The sequence below is a fragment of the Phalaenopsis equestris genome, unplaced genomic scaffold (assembly GCF_001263595.1).
Source record: "Phalaenopsis equestris unplaced genomic scaffold, ASM126359v1 Scaffold000203, whole genome shotgun sequence".
NCBI lineage: Eukaryota > Viridiplantae > Streptophyta > Magnoliopsida > Asparagales > Orchidaceae > Phalaenopsis > Phalaenopsis equestris.
This window is the reverse complement of record NW_018164645.1, coordinates 1,161,924-1,177,190: the sequence shown is the minus strand read 5'-3', so window position 1 is coordinate 1,177,190 and position 15,267 is coordinate 1,161,924. Positions and strand designations below refer to the sequence as shown.

Genomic DNA, 15,267 nt, shown 5'->3' with positions numbered 1-15,267 from the left:
GGGGGAGGGGAGGGGATGCAGAGCTTGGGTGTGTGGGTTTAGGGATTTAGGAGGGCTTTAAAAAGAAAAAAAGGAGGATTCATTTTTTATTATTATTAATATATAGTAAAAAAAGGAACTAGCAAAATTGGTGTCCTCCCTAGGCAAAATCGACATTTCGGACGCGCCGGTGCAGTCCGTTTTGTCATCCAGGGTCGCTCGGACGACATCGCCGACAATCGGGTCAAAAACACGTCAAAATTCAAATTTCATAACATTTCAACATGCGATCGATCGTCTCCAAAATCTATTCGAGTCCTCGACAGATAACGGTGCAAGCGGTGTGAATTGTAGTGATCGGACGTGTCGACTCTCCGAATTGCGAAGTTTGTACGAGCGGGAGTGCAAATTGTGCAAAAGGCCACCCTAAGGCTTAAAGGTCCTATAGGGACTCCTTTTGGGTTCTCTCGTGTTGGTTTCACCCTTCTAAGCGCTAGAAGTCGATACCACACACGCGAAACTCCAAAAGGATACAGAAGTAGGTTGAATTTCTAAAATGAGGCGGGTTCCATTTCTAAGGTTCTAGGATAGTCAAAGAGAGATTCCTAATGCTAGATCCTAAACCCTAAGAGAAAGACTAGACCTCACTAAAAATGAGGTCAACAATACTGTGTTCGTAACTGATTAGCACAAGTAAAGGTAACAGCAGTCAAATTCTGAGTACAACGAGTTAAAGGCAACTCCAACATGCAGGCATCCTCCCTTCCAATCAGCTGACAGTGTCGCTAAAGCTAAGGCAGTCCAACATTCATGAAAGTTATCAAGACATGTTCCTATTTGTGTGGAAAAGGGCACCATAATTTCAGGCGGACAAGAATAAAGGCAAAGAAAACATTCTAAAACAGATCATTTTTGAAGAGCAAAATGAAAAATTTGTTATTCGACCAAACAAGGTTGACTACTTGCCACAAGTTAGTGCCTTACCATAATTTTCATCTCTTCTGAACTGAGTTTTATGTGGACCAATAGGTCTATCATGCATGGATTCATACAGCTTCTGATAAGCCCTGTACAATCTAGCAAGCATAGCAACAAATAGATAAATGAAAACGAATAGATCACCAAGTTCAAAGTCTGAAGAAACAAATCGATGCACTCCAAATACAATACCCTTTGCGTAGTCGGGAACTATTTAAGGGCGAGGAGAACTCTGACGAGACATATTGGTTAAGATTGATACTCCGATAAATAAAATTCCAAAGTCCTGCTGGCCCACCAATGCCAGACAAAGATGCAGGTCTGCCCTGATCTAGATGTGGAGATGGCGACCCAGATTGAATAGATGAATCAACTGGAAGGTCCTCAACATGAAGTCCACCATCCAATAGTGATTTCTGAACTTCTCCAAGAACGTTTGACTTAACAAGCACAGATTCAATCTGAATCCTATTCATAAGAAGGAATCTTCCATTACAACAAAACCAATATGACAATCTCAGCGTAATATTCCAAAAGCCTTGCCCGCATTAAGCTTTCAATAAATTATTTTTAAATACTCAAAATGCTCGTTTGATTTGCCTAAATTTGCAAACCGATTCTACCATATTGTCTATTGCTACAAAGCTAGAAACCCACCTGCACTCTTTTAGATGGTAGAAGCCGTCTGAATTAGTACTAAGCAATGCCAAGTATGTATCAACCTATAAAATAATGTAAATTTCATCAGCCTTTTTTGGGGTCCAGTACAGCTAAAACACAAAGAACCATATAGGCTTGAGCAGCCACACAAGAACATCAATCAAAATAATTTCAAAGGAGGATACAACCTCAAAATTCATAATAGATGCAGAAGCTGAACTAGAGACTCACATCCAGATAATTAACGTAAGCATAAAGGAACGCCATAGAATTGTAATGAGGTAAGCAAATTGGTGAGAAAGACTCGGATGTCCTGCAAGAAAAAACAAAAAAAGTAATAAAAAAAAAACTGTCTATTGAACATGGAAAATAAACACAGTTAAACGTATGTGCTTCTCAAAAGTAGATTAAGCATGTAAGTAGGCGTTGCATTTAAATCCAAAATCTTTTGTCCAACATAAATGCTTTGCAACTTTCTTTTTGAGAACATATCTGTCAGCCTCAAACACATTGTTCAGTTGATAGCCAATAATACATGAACTGGTGTCTGATAAGAGGGAAAGCGTCAACAAATCACATGTATGTATCTTCAGAGACAACAGATAGTACAAAAGTAACTCTGAATAAGTGCGCCGATACATGACAGTTTGATTAAAAAAAAAAAAATCTCTGTTCACTTTTTAGTATAGACCTTTTTAGTATAGACTATAAAGCCAAAAAATTTCAAAGATAATGGTCAATGTTCAATGAACAAAAGAAAATTAAGAGAAAGAGCATTTCGTGTTTTTTTTAGGGAATAAGTTAAATTAAGTATTATGCAGTAATTACTTCATGTCTCCTCATGTCCCAATGCATATAAAGATAGAAAGCCTGTAGAAAGCTAGTTAAATCTTCAAAGAATAACAAAGGTTTCATTTGGTATGGCTATGTCTTTCTGTTTTTTACTTTATGACTCTTTTTAAAAGCTATAGTTTAGTAACAATTATTGTTATGCTTTCTCGAATTCAGCTCTTCCAAAGTAAATTATGGGGGAAAAAATAAGGAAAATGTAGCCAATTTTTTGCTTCCAAGCACCTCCTGTTTTAACTGGTTATTTTTCCTACCACTAAAGGCAAGTAGAAAACAGAAGCTAGAGAGCTGAGAGAAAGTCAAATCTTCAATAATAACTAAGGTTTCATTTGGCATGGGTTATTCCTTTCTGCTTTTTACTTCATTAGTCTTTTTAAAAGCTCCATTTCGGTAACAATTAATTATTGTTCTGCTTTCTCGAATTCAGTTTTTCTGAAGCAAATTATAAAAAAAAGGGGGAAATGCAGCATGTTTTTTTTCCTCCAAACAGCACCTACTTTAACTGGTTATTTTTCCTACCACAAAAGCATGTACAAAGCAGAAGAAAGTTGTAGAAAGCTAGTCAAATCTTCAAAGAATAACTAAAGTTCCATTCATATTGTTACAAGCGCGGTTCACAAGCAAATCGGGTGATGCCTACTTTGTTTCACTGAGAAGCGCTTCAAAGCATTGAAGTTAATTTGCAGGTTTTTATTTTCTATTTTAAATTTTTTAATTATTGCAACAAACTATCAGAAATTGTTCAAAATTTTAATTTGCAGGTTTACCATCAATAATTCCTTTCAAGTTACGCATTGTACCAATTTTTTTCTATTTTATATCAATTTTTAAGTCATACTTTATATTTTATAATTACTAATGAATGTATTTATATATTAATAGTTTGTATAACCTATTAGTGCTTTGGTTAATGAAAGCATTGTGATACGCTTTACACATTTAAGCAAAAAATAAAACCTTATGCATTGCCACTGGTTCCAGTTGGTATGTGGCTTATGCCTTTCTGTTTTTTACTTTCAATATCTTTTAAAAGCTATAGTTTGGTAGCAGTTATTGTTCTGGTTTCTCGAATTCAGCTTTTCCAAAGCAAATTATGTAGAAGAAAAGGAAAATGTGGCCAATTTTTTTTCTTCCAAAAAACTATTTCTTTGACTGGTTGTTTTTCTTACAGCAAAAGCATGTAGAAAGCTGAAGCAAAACAAAACCTAAAGCAAGTTGATAAGCAACAATATATGTCTTGATAACATATATTATGAATAATTCTAATTATAATAATCATAGCATAAAAAAGCATTCCAGGTTCGCGGTACCTTTTTCCTATTTGGTTCCTTGCCTTTTTCTATTCCCTTCCTAATTCTATTTCCTTCCTATTCCATGTCCTTCGTATTTAACTACTAGTACTTATTATAAATATGTTGTTTGTTGTTTTAGGGTTCAATTTTCTTCTAGATTTCATTTTTTGTCCAAACCAGCCGTCGAGCTATTTTCCTTTCTAGGGTTGTATCCAACGATTAGTGTTGTTTCAGCTATATCTCATCCGAGAAGATGACTTTCTCCAAAGGTTCAACTGGTGCTCTGGCTGTAGCTCGATCCCACATGAATATTTATCCTTACCCAACACCTCCGCAATCTTTCCAACTATCCCCTCATTGTCGCAGTCCCTAGACAGCCCTCCCTTATGTTGTCCCACAATCCAACGCCCTTCCCCTTCATTGTCCCCTCGCTGTCCTAGCCACCTACTTCGTTGTTTTCACTGTCTTGGACCCCCACCTTTCCTGCCACAGCCAACCAATCTTTCCTTTAGTTATTCTACCCTGTCCCTCCATCACCACCGTAGCCCCTCAAACCCTTCTTGTTTTCATATCGTTGTCCAGTCACCACACGCTTGATGCCACCCCCAAACAGCCACCCCAAAATCTCTTTCCGGTTACAACTGCCACCTTCCAACCACCACCCAACCATCCCAATCATCTGCCAGCACTTCCAAACCCCTAACGGCCACCACCACCTTAGATCCACCCTAGTGTGAGTTTTTGTGTCGTATTTGTTGTAGTTCCCCTTTCAGTGTGTGAGTCGTAACCGTTTATTTGCTTTTGAGTAACAATATTTATTTTTCCTAATGTGGTTTGAGTTAAATTTGGTATCACAAGGCTTACGCCTCGAGGTTCTAACTAAGGCGCACAAAAAATCTCGAGACTTAAGCCTCAATGTCACTAGTAAGGCTTGCACCTTTTTCGTCTGAGAAGTACGCCTAATCATTTGAGGCAATGCTTCAATCAAGTTATGCCAAAAAAAATTATATTATTTTATTTTATTTTATATTAATTTATATTATATATTTGATGCAATGATTCAAAAAGGTCAAAAGATAATTTAATTATAATTACTTAATTATGTCACTAGTTTATTCTCTTATGTTAAAGTCAGATTAATTGATGCTAAGAAGAAAATTTTAGTGAATAAAGAACATTTTAAAGTTGTAAATAAGATAATTAGATGAAAATAAACATGATGATTCTTTTGAAAATGATGGAAGTAAGGATGAGACCAATATGGATCTTGAACTCGTGAAATATTTAAATTTTAAGTGAATGTTTACCTACATTCATATTTCAATTTTATACTTTATATTAATATTTAAGATAACGGTATTTGAATTGTCATTATGATGATAAATTAAATCAACATTTCAATGATTTATGTCATATTTATATATTATAATTAATTATGAGATTTTCTTTCTAGAGACTTAGGCCCAATCTGCCTCAAAGCATATACCTCACATTGCTAAGGCAAAACATCTCCGTTCCCAATTTAAAACTTTTAAAATTTGACAGCAACCATTAATCAAATTGTCATAATGGCTTCCATAATGTTGGAGTAGATTTGACAATATAAGTTTGACAAAATCAATAAAATAAAAATGTGGCAAAAATAACCCTTATCATAAACCTCTTTTTTCTTAGCAAAATGTGGTATTCCACATGAAAATTAATGGACTTAAGGTAAATCAGTACGCATCCTCACCTATCAGCTCATATTAACCACGAAGGGAAATAGATACAACTCAATGTAATGAAAATTATAAGGCGCCTTCAATTTGAAACTCTTAACCAAAATCATTTGAGGATAACATTTTTTGTGTCTTGACTTCAGATTCAAACACGTCATTGCATTTAGATTATTTTATAACTAGCATCCAGGAGACTTACATGATGTCGTTTACCATACTATTAGTGCTAATCAAGACAAATGAGGAACAAAATCAATTTTTCTATATATTTTAAGTAAAGGTTTAATTGGAAAAAGCTTTTTTTATACTATTATTATTTTCATAAAGATAATTTCCCTTAGGGGGATTTCAAACTTTTAGGATATTTCAATAAATAGCCTATCATACTTGAAAAAAAATAATCGGAACTATGAAGAGTCAAATGAAAATTTCCAGCTGCTCGTACTTTCTGTTTTCTAGATTCAAACATTAACATACACTGAGAATTCGGCATCTAAAATTGAGAATTCACAGTTTTATATAGCTTAGTTTTGTTTCTTCCAAATTCCAAATAAATCTACAAGTTTGTTCCAAACCCACCAATTTGGTCTCATGGTAAACTTTCTACTATTTTGCACTAGTTTTCAAAGTCCAGCATTTATTTCCCTTGATTACATTAATTTCCTGCATTTTTTTCTCTCCTTCCATGACAAAATTGAAAATCAACTCTACATGAAAATATTCATCCCTCCGCCATTGAACTCTACCCTCACTCGAACAGAAAACTAAGAAATCCAAATTTTCAATGATCTCATCGTCCATAACCCCGTCTTTTACCTCATTTCCTAAATTCCCTCGACTACCCTCAATTTTTTCAACAACAAATTCAAACTTTCTCATGGAAGTTCATATTTTATATTTGAATTCAAAATTCAATTATCAACCACCTCATCTCCTAGAATCCCTCATCCTCCAAACTTTTCTGATAAAACCAATAAAATCTAAATCTAAAGTTACATATTTAATTCCAAATTGTCAGCATAGTTCCAAAAATTCCTCCATAAAATTAGCAATCTAATCTAATTTCACTGCTAAATAAACCTCATATAACTGGTTCCACTTCAATTCTGAGCAAAGTTTGGCGCGAAACTACAGAGCACCATATACCACTCTATCATAAGCATGCATCTCAAAGCATTTCCTAATTATTTATTTAAACCACTGAACCAATAATCTTTCCGAAAAAAAAAATGAATCTTATGGAAAAAAAGAAATCAAAAGAAAAGAAGGATAAGAAACACATTCCCCTTCCTCTAAAATTATTGATAATTCTTTGAATATCAACTACTCTACTTCCTAAAAACACTACATCAAGGTTAAAATTTGATCGTGCTCTACAATATGAATCTCTCTTTTATTAACTGTCAAGCTTAGTGCCACGTATAGTTCCTATCTTTAAAAAACTAGTAATTAACTTTGACAACAAATTGAGAGTTAAGTTGTTCGAAACTTTATTTTCATGAGTTGTAGAAGCCTAAATTGTGTATGATTGATATATAAACTAGTGTAACCCCACCAGTTTTTTTTTTAATTATTATAGCATTTGTTGAACTGATTTTATAATTAAAATTTGAAAGCATTTTAAAAACGAGTAATTAGTTCAACATTTTATGTGGGATTATCCTGTTAACAACATCATTCGTGCTTATTTTTAAATCATAATACCCACATGATTTTTAACACGTTAAAATATGAATAAGACATGTTGTCAAAATAGTTCAAATAAGTTAAAAATAAGATAGATGACATAGTAATTAGCACGACAATAAACGTAAGGAAATCTATCTATTTAGATGATAAAATTGACTGAGAAATGAATAAGTTGGATAAAATATCTAGCCAAATATTAGATTTTGAATGAATCAACCTACAAATATTAGCACAAGAACATCTCATGATGCTCCTTCTTGCTTAAAATGACCAAATAAAAAATCAACCTTATAGAAGATCTTCACTTCCTCCAAACAACTCAATTTTTTTAATAGAACAATTGCTCGATGATGCAACTCTTAGAACATACTTTCATAGAAATCATGCTTCACTTTCTCGATCACTTAAGACTGCCACAAATGTTGGCTAATAACCCTATAGAGCATATGGATTCTAGAAAACATCATAATCGTATAAGCTAGGAAAACAAAAAGATTATAAGAAGCCACTAGAACTCCTTCCAAATTACTATTTTAGGGTCATGATTATAAATAGAGAAAAAATCAAAATAATTTGAATAAGGCTATTTTAGTCCAAGAATATAAATGTATCCAGTTTCGTCCCTAGATTTCTTAAATTTAATCCAAAATAATCTAGCAAAGGGGCAACTTTGGATCATATTTGAAGAGTCAAGATAAAATTTTGAAATAAATGTTATGAGTCAAAAGGCTAAATTGGCCACATTTGATAGTCTAATACCAAAAGGACTATTTTGAACTTTTTAATGTTCTATACATCACATAAATCATGGAGTTGGTCATGAGGTTCCTCAAGATAAACATCATAATGAATTTAAAGCAATAAAAAAAAGTTTCCATCAATGCTTGCACCATTGATGGTAATCAAAAGATGAACGCACATTCAATAAACTAATCGAATAAGCGTGAACATTTTTACAAATATTCAATTGATAAATAAAAAAATTTAAACTTTGATATAAAAAAAAAAAATTTCCATCAATGCTTGCACCATTGATGGTAGTCAAAAGATGAAAGCACATTCAATAAACTAATAGAATAAGCGTGAACACTTTTACAAATATTCAATTGATAAATAAAAAAAATTAAAACTTTTATATTTGCTTCATTTATGATCATAAATAATAAAAATTTAAAACTCATGAACAAACTCATCATGAAGCTCGATTAGACTCAAAATAAGCCCAGTTAAGACTCAATTATAAATTTATCTAATATGTGACTATTTCCCCCACATAGTGGGATTAAGGCTTTGTTGTTGTTGTTGTTGTTGATGTGACTATATGATTTTTTTTTTTGTATTAGATTGTTTTGTTTATAAACGCAAACTTCTTACTTATGCTCATCAAAATGCATGTTTATTTAATTGTTCATTCAACTAAAATCTAATTTTTAAAGCTCCATAAACCACTAATTAATAGGATGAAAAACTTATTGAGCAAACTAACAAATTGGTTGATAGTCTTGTTCACTATTCACTGATAGGCTTGACAAAACTCTCATGATTAGCTAACAAACTAAGCTCAAAACCAAGCTCAAATATTCATTATTTTAAACACTCAAACTTGAATACTACTACAATAATCAAGTTGAGCTCAACCTCGAGCTCGAATACGGTTTTGGCAAAAGAGCTTATGCTCAAGCAAGCTCTTGCTCAGCTCAACTTCGTTGATTTGTAGCCCTAGTTAACATCTACCTTCAAGGTTCATAAATTCTTATAATAGATTGCATTGTTGCTCTTTCAACCTTATAGAAAGATTCCATCACTCGTACTTTCCCGTGAGAGCACTGCCCATGCCGTGAACCTGATGATGGCTATTGTAGGATCATTGATGATAAAGAATGATTATACTTATGCATAAGTAGTTTCATGTTATTTGTATTTTCATGGGGTATTTTCATGGGGCTATTATGAAATAAACCCTTAAATGGTAGCTTTGACTTTCAATTTGCAGGTTGTTTTACAAAGAACCCTTTATGCTTTGTAAAAGCATAATCATGAAAAAATCAATGATTTTTGTTTTTGCTGGACAGATATTGGCTTCCTAGTTTTCTGTTTTCAGGATTCTACTGTTAAAATGCCTTATGGCTTCAACAACTATACCTTGAGAATTCTTTGTAACAAAAGCAAATTTACGCTTCAGATTAGTGAATTGAAAGCGCAAACAAAATTGCAAACACAAAAATAATCTGAACGTATAACAATCAATTCCCTTTATATCATCATACAAAAATAAAAGCCAAAATGACTGCCATTTATGATAGTGATCATGCCAACTAGTTCATTTTACAAAATTCCTTGATCACTTAATTCAACCAAATTAAGAGCATAGTAGGTTTCTACAAGGAAATTATTCACAAACCTGAATGACTCCGTAGACAATATAAAATTTGAAAGTAAGAGCATGTCATCGGGATGAAGAGATGCTTTTTGAGCTCCAACAAGACTAACAACCTATACAGGCAAAAAAATCACATGACAATGCAACCCGATAAGAAAATTCACTCCAACCATGAGCATAGAACCAAAATATTGATACTCTTGTAAGAGAAATGGATGTGAAGGGCCATCACTACATTCATTAAACAAATAAATACAAGTCCAGGATACTTTAACGGCCTAAAAATTGATTGTCTTATCTGAAGAAACCAGAACTTGCAGAAAAACCAAGTTATAGAGAATGCATAACCAAAGAGTGATATGAACTTGAAAAAGATGATATGTTCTTCGATCACAGAATTTTTAATACTTCAAAATAATTTTCACATTGGTAGAAAAATGGCTTCTTACCATATGCAAAGTGCATTCAAGGATATATTACATCATTATACATACATTCAGAAAACCATACACATTTGCAGCCAGAAGGCTACAAGAAAAAAGTTATTTATGGCTGCAAGTGAAAAACATGACTTAAAGAAAATAGGTAATTTTTGTACGGGTGCGTGAGCCATAGTCCTCTCCTTTAGAGAATAAGAAAAAGGGCATTGGATCCTTCATCTCATTATTATGAACTTAACCATCCCATTTGTTGTTTTTGTCTAATCCAATAGTTCAAAATATCTTATAATTAAAGAGATGCAGAATCATCAATAGTTGTAGTTCTTCAATTATATATTCATAAATATCATGTGTCGATATCAAGTTAATGTTCATTACAATATCAACCTAGTTTTTAAGCATATTTTTTATTTTCACACAAGTAACAAGAACATCTTTCTTTAGACAAAATCATTTTAGCCGTATACAAAGGATTCTAGTCTTGTATTTTGCATTAGACGTGATTATCATGAATATGAAACTATAGTTTTTAGGGTCCGTTTGGGGCAGCTTATTTGATGCGGTGGCGTTTTGAAAACGCACCTGGCCTGTTTGGGTAAACTGCGTTTTGGCAGCTTATGCGTTTTCGAAATGCCGAAAGAAATGCCGAAAACAGCGTTTTCAAACAGCGTTTTCACACTGCACCTATCTAAGTGCGGTGGCAGCTTTTTGGCAGCTGTCTGGCTTTTCCAAAAAAATAAAAATTTGTAACAGCCATCGCACCTAACTTATCATCAGATTATTCAATAAGCTGCAGCTGCCCCAAACAGACCCTTAATCTCCTTAACTCTTCTTTCTTGAACTTTACAGCTCTTTCTATCCTCACTTTTTCACAGCCAAGAGCCCTCACTCCTGAACCTCGTTATGCTTCCCCTTCCTATTAGCCACACACTTCTCCAAGGAAAGAACAATTCCAAGAACACAACATCAAGATCTATTCCATTGTGTAGCATCACCGCCAATCAATCTTTCTTTGTTTTGGTATAAAAGCAAATATTGATTCTATGAGGGATTGTCACTCTAGATTCAATTAAGGTCCACTTCTACTCCCTCATGAAATCCATTAAATTAAGTCAAAGCTGCAAATTCTTCCACATAAATCCCATCAAATGGTATCAAAGCTTACATTTTTGTTTCCTGCACTCATGCCCATCCACCACTCATTCCCTTCACAACAACAACAACAACAAAACAAAAACAACAAGTCTTTATCCCACTAAGTGGGGTCTGCTACATCCACCACTCATTCCCTTGGCACAATTAAATCCCTTAAAACACATGTCACCCAATCCAATAAGAATGTGACACATGTCCTCTAACAAGATAGTTTTACGGCAAAATGGAACCAAAAAAAGATACAATTATCATCAATGCTCATATGATTAGGTGGTTCGCCACAAAAAAATGCCATAAAATTACCATCAACCAAAGCACGCAAGTTCTCCAATGTCTTAACTCCCCCAAGTAATGAACCATGAAGTGCAGTTGATAGAGCATGAAGCTCTCTATCAGTAAAACTTTATTTAAATTTGTCCCCTTCAACAAACACCTATCCCAAGTAAGGTCCCTTCAAATGTTGCAACTAATGGCTATTGATAATGATCCTTCAATCAAATTGGATTAATAATCTACTCTAAGTAATTTAGAGTCCATGATAACCCAAGGTAACAAAATTGTGATACACTGATCTTGTTCGTTATCATTTTCCCTCACCATCTGCCCAAAGCTAAAGAGCGTAAATTTTCTCCTTTTAAAGCTAAAATGCTACTACTATAAACTAACCACTTAGTGCCTAAGAATCAGTCGTAACTAAAAGCTTTTTCATTATTGGGAGGAATAATTAATCATAGGAGCTTGTGCCAATGATAACTCTAAGTAGTGTCTATTTAAAAATTTAATCTACCTTCTAAAAAACTTGATCTGAAACAACTTACTCTCATAGAAGAGTCGTAAGCAAATTTCCTAAGGTAACAAAGATCAACATCCATCCTGATGCATAACAACTGCATTCAAATTCCTTATACATGTAAGTTGCTTGACGCAAATGAACCTGTGTATTATGATGCAAGGGCACTTCTACTAGCACATTATGTAGTATGATACATTGTGACAAACATTTAGGGTATTCAAACACAAGTTGGAAATGCCATGTAACACACCTTTATTTTTATTTGTTGAGGAAATTTCACCATTTAAAGAGAACTCTTAGACAGTTGCACGCTTCAGGAGCAGTTTTAAGCAAGTGTTAGGCGTATATTAGACTCAAATTATCTCGCTAATTTAGTTTTAAACCTAATTTATTTTATTTTGCATTCTCTTCTAATTCTTCCTCTCTACCTCTATCCACCATTATAGTATTAACTTGAAGTAATTCTTCCATGACTGTTCAAAAAAAAATATGTGTTATACTTAATTCAGAAGTCCTTCAAAATTATGAGCGATGTGATTTTATTTTATGATAACAATTTTTTTTAAATATAGTGCCCAACACGTCTGTGTTATGTATTGTTAATTGATGATGCCCGTGTCTTGGCGTGCATCTTTATTCAGACTATTAATCTCTGTATAAATGAATTACTTTGATCCTCTTGTGTACCAACTATTATCAGAACCCAACATGTATTTTTAAATGGGTGATGGAGTTGGAGCAAGTAGTTGACAAGAATTATGGATTAGCAATTGCATAAGACCAACATATAATCATTAATCATTATCGAAATTCTTTAAATACAATAAAGTGAGATGATTTTCAGATCTCACAGATGGTTCAAACGTAGCACAATGCACAGAAATCTTAAATAAAAGAATTTTAAATATGAAATATGAATCATTTCCGTCAGTTTTCCATCCAACATGAATCTTCAGCTTTATAGTTTCAATCAAACTTACAATTCAACTAATAATAGTTTGAAAAGAAAGTTTGCAAAGAGAAGCGTGAAAAAGAAACAAGAGAAATGATTTTCTACTAACTTTATGCCTGCACATCAATATTGCAAATAGAACCCCAGAGTCGGCAACATCCTGCAATATAGCACCAGCAGCTTGTCTGGTGGAATAAGCAAGCGGAAGGCAAGTGTATGCATGGAGAAATGTGGCAGGATTCCTATAAACAATGAAAACAGTGGCCGTTGAAACCAATTAGCTCAGCATCAGATGGGCATGTTAGTGGGTTTCATGCTAAATGATGAAATATGACAGTAAATAATAACACTGATTTATCTTTACGCATTAAAACCAAAAACAAGAGACAGTAAAAAGCCCTTACTAAAGCAAACAGAAAAAAAAAAAAAAAACTGCATAGAAGGATTTTAATTGAAAAACAGAAAGGCCCTTCATTCAATATTCGAGGGGCATGCTTTCATCATTCAGAAAGAAAACATTGTCTTTTAATCAGTTTTTAGCTCCAGATATGGCAAAGCACTATCAAATAATCATAGAAAAGCCAATTCAAAATAAAGTACCTAACCTATGTACTCAGTATAAGTTTTCTATACAATAAAAAAATAACAAAAAAAAAATAATCACTCATAAACTCGAATGATTTTGCAGTTGCTTTCTTGGAAGGCACTATAAATACTTCTCCACTAGCATAGGCAGAAAAGTAGATGAGCTTCACAGAGACTGCCAAAAAAAAACCACGTTTAACTAACAAATATTAAAATTCACTCCACAAGAACAGCTAGCTAGCTGAAATTCTTATGCATCAACCCTATAATCTCTCATGACTATTCATATATGTTAGTTTAATCCTCCACAACTGTGTTTTCAAAGCATAACATAAGGTTACTTCCCTCCACTCCCTAACATTGACTCCTATGTACATTGGCTTGCAAGATGGCATGAAAACAAGGTAGCCTCTTTATCCCAACTTCTACATAGTGAAATGAGCAAACCAATAACTTACAAAATCAGTTTAACGTGGACTCAGACAAGCTTCCTGAAGATTGTTGCTCATTCTACTAATACCAATTCTGAAAACTAAGGGTCTATTTTAGACAGATTTCTATCAGTTTTGTTTTTCAAATAAGCATTACATTGAGCTCATAAACTTGCATTCTATTGTTTCTCAGTTCAAGATTTTATAATTTAATCTTCCACACACACACACAAATCAGCATTTTTTCCTAAAATAGTTTCATAACCGACTTAACAGAGAATTATAGCCACAAAAAACAAATCATTAACTAGAACTTTGCAATGACTTTATGATTCATCATGACATAGTTTGTTACTATTATTATGCTTAAACTGATATGCTCCGGAATCAAAATTAGAAAGCAATCAACGACGAAACAACAAAACGGTAATAAATAGGTGAAAAAAAAATTCAAACAAGGTCTGCTCTTACAAAAATCAAAGGAAAACAAGCAAGATACAACGATGATCTATTATATGAAAGGTAGACCGTCTCTCCCACAAACTTAGACATCCCTCAGAACACCACAAGAAGAAAAGAATGCAGCCGCCAACAAAGCATGCATAAAAAAAAACAAACCCTAGCCCTTAGGCACTAATACATACATACTTCCTTCGAGTCCCTTTCAAATTTTCCCCCAAAAGTCCCCCTACAATCCCTTTCCTTCTAAACGTGATCAATGGCTTGGAAGGCTCCACCCGAGTGTTGGGATCGCCCGGACCAAATCTAAGCTGAGCCGACTGGTCTGGGTTCTTTTGGATGGTCCCGACTTGGACCGATTCACGCAGCACGGGATTACTCTCATGCATATCTGGTGACAGGATGTTAACCTCAATTTTCGTGAGGTCTAGTATTTCTCGTAGGAGTTAGGATCTAGCCTTAGGGGTCTCCCTGCGACTATCTTAGAACCTTAGAAGTGGTGCCCGCCTTGTTTTAGTTCGACCTATTTCCGTCCTCTTTTGGAGTTTCGCGTGTACGGTATCGACTTCTAACACTTAGAAGGATGAAACCGACATGAGGAAACCCAAAATGGATTCCTATAGGACCTTTCCGAGCCTTAGGGTGGCCTTCTGCACAATTCGCACTTTTGCGCGCACCAGCTTCGCAATTCGGAGAGTCGACGTGTCCGATCGCCGCAATTCACATTGTCTCTGCTGTTACTTGTCGAATGCTCGAGTAAACCTTTTGGGACGATCGATCGCGGGTCAATATTTGGTGAAATTTGAATTTCGACGCGTTTTGACCCGATTGTCGACGACGTCGTCCGAGCGACCCCGGATGACGAAACGGACTGCGCCAGCGCGTCCGGAACGTCGATTTTGCC

The 15,267-nt window shown here is 34.3% G+C and overlaps 1 protein-coding gene across 4 annotated transcripts in view; it reads right to left on the bottom strand.

Moving 5' to 3' along the window:
• LOC110022985 (vacuolar fusion protein MON1 homolog) overlaps positions 1-15,267 on the bottom strand; it is an 89,400-nt gene that overhangs the window by 24,504 nt on the left and 49,629 nt on the right. For all 4 annotated transcript variants that reach the window (XM_020722162.1, XM_020722160.1, XM_020722159.1 and 1 more), the window contains exons 7-12: positions 12,998-13,130; positions 9,570-9,661; positions 1,849-1,930; positions 1,615-1,679; positions 1,150-1,425; positions 964-1,055 (exon numbers count right to left, since the gene is read on the bottom strand). In XM_020722162.1, coding sequence (XP_020577821.1) covers positions 964-1,055; positions 1,150-1,425; positions 1,615-1,679; positions 1,849-1,930; positions 9,570-9,661; positions 12,998-13,130 — 740 coding nt within the window. The remainder of the gene's footprint in view (positions 1-963; positions 1,056-1,149; positions 1,426-1,614; positions 1,680-1,848; positions 1,931-9,569; positions 9,662-12,997; positions 13,131-15,267) is intronic.